Genomic DNA, 8032 nt, shown 5'->3' on the forward strand with positions numbered 1-8032 from the left:
GGCCTTCCTGTAACATCGGGTGGTGTAGGTGTCCTGGAGGGCAGGTAGTTTGCCCCCGGTGATGCGTTGTGCAGAGCTCACTACCCTCTGGAGAGCCTTACGGTTGTGGGCAGAGCAGTTGCCGTACCAGGCGGTGATACAGCCCGCCTGGATGCTCTCGATTGTGCATCTGTAGAAGTTTGTGAGTGCTTTTGGTGACAAGCCGAATTTCTTCAGCCTCCTGAGGTTGAAGAGGCGCCGCTGCTGCCTTCTTCACGATGCTGTCTGTGTGAGTGGACCAATTCAGTTTGTCTGTGATGTGTATGCCGAGGAACTTAAAACTTACTACCCTCTCCACTACTGTTCCATCGATGTAGATAGGGGGGTGTTCCCTCTGCTGTTTCCTGAAGTCCACAATCATCTCCTTAGTTTTGTTGACGTTGAGTGTGAGGTTATTTTCCTGACACCACACTCCGAGGGCCCTCACCTCCTCCCTGTAGGTCGTCTCGTCGTTGTTGGTAATCAAGCCTACCACTGTTGTGTCGTCCGCAAACTTGATGATTGAGTTGGAGGCGTGCGTGGCCACGCAGTCGTGGGTGAACAGGGAGTACAGGAGAGGGCTCAGAACGCACCCTTGTGGGGCCCCAGTGTTGAGGATCAGCGGGGTGGAGATGTTGTTGCCTACCCTCACCACCTGGGGGCGGCCCGTCAGGAAGTCCAGTACCCAGTTGCACAGGGCGGGGTCGAGACCCAGGGTCTCGAGCTTGATGACGAGCTTGGAGGGTACTATGGTGTTGAATGCCGAGCTGTAGTCGATGAACAGCATTCTCACATAGGTATTCCTCTTGTCCAGATGGGTTAGGGCAGTGTGCAGTGTGGTTGAGATTGCATCGTCTGTGGACCTATTTGGGCGGTAAGCAAATTGGAGTGGGTCTAGGGTGTCAGGTAGGGTGGAGGTGATATGGTAATTGACTAGTCTCTCAAAGCACTTCATGATGACGGAAGTGAGTAGTCGTTTAGCTCAGTTACCTTAGCTTTCTTGGGAACAGGAACAATGGTGGCCCTCTTGAAGCATGTGGGAACAGCAGACTGGTATAGGGATTGATTGAATATGTCCGTAAACACACCGGCCAGCTGGTCTGCGCATGCTCTGAGGGCGCGGCTGGGGATGCCGTCTGGGCCTGCAGCCTTGCGAGGGTTAACACGTTTAAATGTTTTACTCACCTCGGCTGCAGTGAAGGAGAGTCCGCATGTTTTCGTTGCAGGCCGTGTCAGTGGCACTGTATTGTCCTCAAAGCGGGCAAAAAAGTTATTTAGTCTGCCTGGGAGCAAGACATCCTGGTCCGTGACTGGGCTGGTTTTCTTCTTGTAGTCCGTGATTGACTGTAGACCCTGCCACATGCCTCTTGTGTCTGAGCCGTTGAATTGAGATTCTACTTTGTCTCTATACTGACGCTTAGCTTGTTTGATAGCCTTGCGGAGGGAATAGCTGCACTGTTTGTATTCGGTCATGTTACCAGTCACCTTGCCCTGATTAAAAGCAGTGGTTCGCGCTTTCAGTTTCACGCAAATGCTGCCATCAATCCACGGTTTATGGTTAGGGAATGTTTTAATTGTTGCTATGGGAACGACATCTTCAACGCACGTTTTAATGAACTCGCACACCGAATCAGCGTATTCGTCAATGTTGTTATCTGACGCAATACGAAACATATCCCAGTCCACGTGATGGAAGCAGTCTTGGAGTGTGGAATCAGCTTGGTCGGACCAGCGTTGGACAGACCTCAGCGTGGGAGCCTCCCGTTTTAGTTTCTGTCTGTAGGCAGGGATCAACAAAATGGAGTCGTGGTCAGCTTTTCCGAAAGGAGGGTGTGGCAGGGCCTTATATGCGTCGCGGAAGTTAGAGTAACAATGATCCAAGGTTTTTCCGGCCCTGGTTGCGCAATCGATATGCTGATACAATTTAGGGAGTCTTGTTTTCAGATTAGCCTTGTTAAAATCCCCAGCTACAATGAATGCAGCCTCAGGATGTATGGATTCCAGTTTGCAAAGAGTCAAATAAAGTTCGTTCAGAGCCATCAATGTGTCTGCTTGGGGGGGAATATATACGGCTGTGATTATAATCGAAGAGAATTCTCTTGGTAGATAATGCGGTCGACATTTGATTGTGAGGAATTCTAAATCAGGTGAACAGAAGGATTTGAGTTTCTGTATGTTTCTTTGATCACACCACATCTCGTTAGCCATAAGGCATACGCCCCCGCCCCTCTTCTTACCAGAAAGATGTTTGTTTCTGTCGGCGCGATGCGTGGAGAATGACTGATGTAACCTGAATGGGTCTTGCGCTCGCCCTGAGACGTTTACATTTCCTGTGGCATGTTTGACAAACTTGGCATTTCCTCATACACAAACTCACGTATACACACACATGAATGCACCCGCACACCAGACACACACACACACACACATACACACACTTAGACACACACACACACAAACACACACACACACACACACACATAGACACACACACACACAAACACACAGACACACACGCACACCAGACACACACACATACACACAGGGCCAGGTGCTCCATCTGTCTTCCAGATCTGTTGATCTGGTAAATAATATATTAGTACTGGGACAAAAGGGGAAAGGAAGTTAAGCCAAACCTTTTAAGGGCAGGTGTGTGTGTGTGTGTGTGTGTGTGTGTGTGTGTGTGTGTGTGTGTGTGTGTGTGTGTGTGTGTGTGTGTGTGTGTGTGTGTGTGTGTGTGTGTGTGTGTGTGTGTGTGTGTGTGTGTGTGTGTGTGTGTGTGTGTGTGTGTGTGTGTGTGTGTGTGTGTGCAGCTACTGTTGTGATTGTGTACGATACATATATAAAGACACTGCTGGTTGTGCCTGTGCATCCGTCCAGAGGGCTTCTATGTATGCAAGTCTATTTTTACATCATGTGCTGATGTCAGACCCCCCCCCACACACACACACACACACACGTGTTCCCACTCATGAAAACTTAGGCACAGAGAAGTGCACATTCACCAGCATACAGACATAAACACTCCTACCCTCCCATTCCATCACTGACAGAGTCATCTCTATGCTGGCAGCTCTGTATGAAACCAAACAGTGGGCCATTAGCACCACTACTCGTCTGATGGCCCACTGGTATCATTAAGCTTTATGAGTCATTGTCAGTGGGAACAGGCTTTAACATGCTGTAAGCCTCATTGCCTGGGACCCTGGGGCTCTGGGAGAAGGACTGTGTGACACCCCGTCTCTCTGGATGTGAGGCTTAGCCACGGGAGCCAATCAGATCTCCATCACAGATAACTTACTGTTCATTAACAGAGTATGTGGCCCAGCAGGAGGGATCAAACCCACAACACTGGCGTTGCATCAAGCAGCTAAGGAGATTGAGACATGAGAAACATGGAGATCTATCAGAAATCAGATATTCACTTTCTGCTACTGAGAGAAGGAATCACTTTATGGGCATAAGGATGGGGGAATCTGGTGGGTGGGAGGCTTAGACTTTTGAAGGAGATGGTGCCTTTTAAGACAGGACAGGGAGGATGAAGGAATGGATTTTGCTTTGTGGTGGAGGTTGGGAGAGTGATGGGGAAAAGAGGCCTCCTGCTTTTTGAGAACAGAAAGTGGTGGGACAAATTTCTGTTGCCTTTCAAAGGGAGAATGGGGTGGGGGTTGAGAGACAGGTAGAGTACGGGGTTCTACAGGGGTGGAGGTACTTATGTTGGAGATGGAGAGGCTGAGAGAAGGGGTCAGGGTTTGGGGGAGGCTAGCTCAGACAACTGCTTAGACAGCCAAACACTCCTCTCCAGGGATGGCGAGATGGTGAGGAAGAGAGAGTGACCCAGCAAGGAGGGCCTGGCACTGGCTGCATAGTACACCAGACACCGTGCTGAGACTGTCACTACCAGCTGGACTAGAGCATCTCTCATCCTGTCCTAATCTATTCCCCTTCTGTCCTCCACTTTCCCCCTTTCCTCACCTGCCCTTGTGTGCCTTCTCCTCCCTGTCTCCCTGTCTACTGTCCATCGCTTCTGTCTCTCTCTCTGTTGTCTGCTCCCTGTCTCTCTCTCTCTCTCTCTCTCTGTTGTCTGCTCCCCTGTCTCTCTCTCTCTCTCTCTGTCTCTCTGTCTCTATTATCTGCTCCCATGTGTCTTTGTCTCTCATCTCCTCTCCTTTCTTTCTTGCTCTTTGTCTCCACCTCCCCTCTGGTTTTCCCTCTCCTCTCTTCTCCTCTCCTTCTCTATCTTTCCCCCTCACCTTTCCTCTTGTCTCCCCTCTTCTCCTCTCCTTTCTTCTCCTCTCCTCTCCTCTCTCCACCTCGCCTCTCTTTTCTCCTCTCCTCTCCTCTCTCCACCTCCCCTCTCGTTTTTCCCTCTCCTCTCTCCTCTCCTTCTCTATCTTTCCCCCTCACCTTTCCTCTTGTCTCCCCTCTTCTCCTCTCCTCTCCTCTCTCCACCTCCCCTCTCTTTTCTCCTCTCCTCTCCTCTCTCCACCTCCCCTCTCTTTTTCCATCTCCACTCCTCTCTTCTCCTCTCCTCACCTCTCTTCTCGTCCCCTCTCTTTTTTCCCTCTCATCTTCTCTCTTCACCTTCTCTCTCCTCTCTTCTCCTCTCCTCTCTTCCTCTCTCTTTTCCCCCCTCACATCTCCTCTCCTCTCCTCTCCTCTCCTCTCCTCTCCTCTCCTCTCCTCTCCTCTCCTCTCCTCTCCTCTCCTCTCCACTCCTCTCCTCTCCTCTCTTCTCCTCTCCTCTCCTCTCTTTCCCCCCTCCTCTCTCTCCCTCCCCTCTCTTTTTCCCCTCTCCTATCCTCTCTTCTCCTTCTCTCTCCTACAGTATCCCTGGCCAACCTCCATCCTCATTGGACTATGTGTTTTTGGTGAACAGTAGCGCAGTGTATCATTTGAGATTAGGAATCTCTATCTGACACACACATATGTAGGAGCTATAGAACTCTGATATAACTGATGTATTGTCTATGTGTAGGAGAATGTAGGTGGTAAACATGGTTCCGAAGTCTGTCCTGACTACTCTGCACTCCCAGGCCTAACCAAGCAATTATTTTCATTGATCAAGTACTAGCTGAGATTCAACATCAAACAACACTATAGGGGAAAGTGTGGTAAGTTTAGCCAATGTGGTAAGTTGAGCCACCCTTGTTTCTAGGAAATCATTCACAAAATTAATAATTTGACCAAATATTTAGGAAGAGGTCATAATTTCATGGAGTCCGTGAGGCAAGAAGCCACATTGGAAAAGTGGTTAGGTAAAAAAAGAAGAAGGTTTTCAGCAAGTCAATTTAATTTGTGTTAGATGTTCATAATGCAAGTGTCTAAACCAAAGTAGATCAGTTTAAGATGGTTCCATACATCATTTGGATTCTCTATCAGCTTCAATAAGAGGACCTAAACCTAGCATGTAAGGGCATCATTGTAGCTGCATGGGCTACAATGATGTTTGCCTTGTGGTAAGTTGAGCCAATGACCATGGGGTACGTTGAGCAAATGGTTGAGCCAATGGCAAGTTGAGCAAATGGTTGAGCCAATGACAAGTTGAGCAAATTGAAGTGTTTTCTTCCCAGGCGTAATGCAAGACATTAATGCTGGGATATGAGGTAACAACAGGGCCTGGCCTACTGTATGTTAAAATGTTTTTTTTTAAATTACAAAGTGTTTTGTTACTGTATAAAAGACAAAAAAGCAATTGTGATTGTGTTGAATTGTGTTTGGGTAATGAAGATAGTCATGGTTTTAAAAATGTAGTGATAATATTTCATTCAGTACAGAAAGGATGCTTACCTTGTTCCATGACTCAACTTACCCCAAACCCAGGTAAGCTGTGCCAAGAGACCACTTTTTTTGGACCAGCTATGTTTTCAAAACTGTAACGTTTAGATGAATTTAGATTATTTACTGGGATACACAACATCCTGAAATATACGTAGATATATTTGTTAGAAAGAATACATTTCCCTTGAAGAAGTGATGCTAAAAATCAAAAATCTCTTAACCTACCCCACTCTCTCCTACATCCTTTAGCTCTTAACTAGTTAAATGTAAATAAATATAATCTACATAACAATAACTAGTAATGCTGCATACTCCAAGAAGGTTCAAATCTCACCTTTCTGATATTTTTTTCAATACATTTCCGAGGTGTAGTCACTTTTGACGACAAGCTCAAGTAAACAGTACAAATACGATACAAATGTGAAAATATCAAATATTTGCTATGGTGTATTTCCTATTCAACAAAACTGTATGAATAAGGCTTGAAATGCTTTCTAAATATAGTATAGTAAATATAGTATAATCAAAACGACTAACTATACAATTTCACCTTCCTCATAACTGTAAAATACATATTTGTATGTTTAGTGTGAGAGAAAAATGGCATATTTCTAAAGGTCTCTCTTGATCAAAACTTCTGCTCCCATCGATGTGAACATCACACAGAGCTCTAGCTTGGCTTCCTGGACTTGTTAGGAACTCACCTTTCATCTCATATTCATCTTGTCTGTCTATGACAACAGAAAGTGTTTTTTTCTTACAAATCTATGAATTGTTTTAGATTTCTGGCTATAAATGGATCTCTGAATGTGCTACAGTGATGAAACCACTCCCTCCTGCTGCACTACGGTGTATAGTTTGCAGTGCTTTGTCAGTGGCAGTGACTTAGGATTCAGCCAGGAGTTGATGGACAGTTTCAGATGGTTTTAGATTTCACATCCTAGGTAACACAGGCTCAGAAATACTACCGGGTCTGTGGGAACCAGGGCTTACGCTCAGTGCAAGCCATTTCGATCTACGGTGTCCACAGATCGATTTATAATCGAAAATGTCAGTTAGAACCGGTACCAGAACCATGAAGGTCCCCTAAACAGGGGACTTTACATCTAAGAGGTTTTAAGGAGTTCAGTTGTACATAGGTCCCAATATAAAAAGATGACTATCCTTCTATCCTTTCCTTCATCTGAACTGATGTGAAACACAGTCTTAGATCAGTCAGTGTTGGTAAAATAAAAATAATGAAAGATAAATAAATAAAGAAAGAGGTAGTTGTTTGGACTTTATAGAGACTGCATTGAGATGCTCTGACAGTTGGTGCCACTTTTAAGAGATTTTTGGCTGTTTTGCAGACCAAGAGCACACTGGAGCAGGATGCTACTCGGACAGATAAACCTGACACACAACCAGGAAGGAACCCAGGACAAAGAAGCTCTTGTTACCCTGACAACAAGGAAACTGTATAGACTCCCACACTGTCAGAAAGCATGAGAAAGTGACCTTTAATTATGAGGAGGAGGAGCAGGAGGAGAAAGAGGATGATGAGGAAGAGGAGGAAGAGGATGAGGAGGAAGAGGAGGATGAGCATAAACATGAGTAATAGGAGGAAAAGGATGATGAGGAAGAGGAGGAGGCGGAAGAGGATGAGGAAGATGAGGAAGAGAAAGACCTTGATTTTCATAACTATGCTGATCTGAGTCTGACTCACGGTCAAACACACACACACACACATACACACACACACACTACTGGTCAGGGATAATTCAATAATGTTGAAGCTATAAATTATTGCTTTGTAGACTTGGGGTGTATGTTAATGCCTGGATAGTGACAGAGATAGCCTTGCCCTGCTTAGATCAATGCCTTTAATCAGTTTGCACTCACCACACGAACACACACACTCACACAATAAACACCTAAAAGATCAAACAGATCAAAGCTAAGGCTCTCTAGAAGCACAGCGTTTTATGAGCATGTCGTCCATGCCAGCCCAGCCTCACATCCAATTCGCGCATATATGTACAACATGTATTTCAGCAGATTTCGTGCGTTTTTGTGTGGTTCAATTCGTTCGAAAATACACGAATTTATGTGCTACTTAATTCCTGCAAAAAGACACGAATTTAACCAGTAGGCACACAAGCCTTTGCAACAACCATATACGCGACTATAGCTTACCCTAACCTTAACCATTCTACTAACTATACCTAACCCTAACTCCAACTGGACCTAACCC

At 45.9% G+C, this 8032-nt stretch overlaps 1 protein-coding gene across 1 annotated transcript in view; it reads right to left on the reverse strand.

Annotated features, from left to right (window-relative positions):
- LOC115126122 (inositol polyphosphate-4-phosphatase type I A-like) overlaps positions 1-4261 on the reverse strand; it is a 73332-nt gene extending 69071 nt beyond the window's left edge. Inside the window, exon 1 of the mRNA XM_065015345.1 lies at positions 3320-4261. Within this exon, the coding sequence (XP_064871417.1) occupies positions 3320-3381 (62 nt within the window). The 5' untranslated portion in view covers positions 3382-4261. The remainder of the gene's footprint in view (positions 1-3319) is intronic.
- Positions 4262-8032: the final 3771 nt, after the last annotated feature.

The sequence above is a fragment of the Oncorhynchus nerka genome, linkage group LG3, assembly GCF_034236695.1.
Source record: "Oncorhynchus nerka isolate Pitt River linkage group LG3, Oner_Uvic_2.0, whole genome shotgun sequence".
Lineage (NCBI taxonomy): Eukaryota > Metazoa > Chordata > Actinopteri > Salmoniformes > Salmonidae > Oncorhynchus > Oncorhynchus nerka.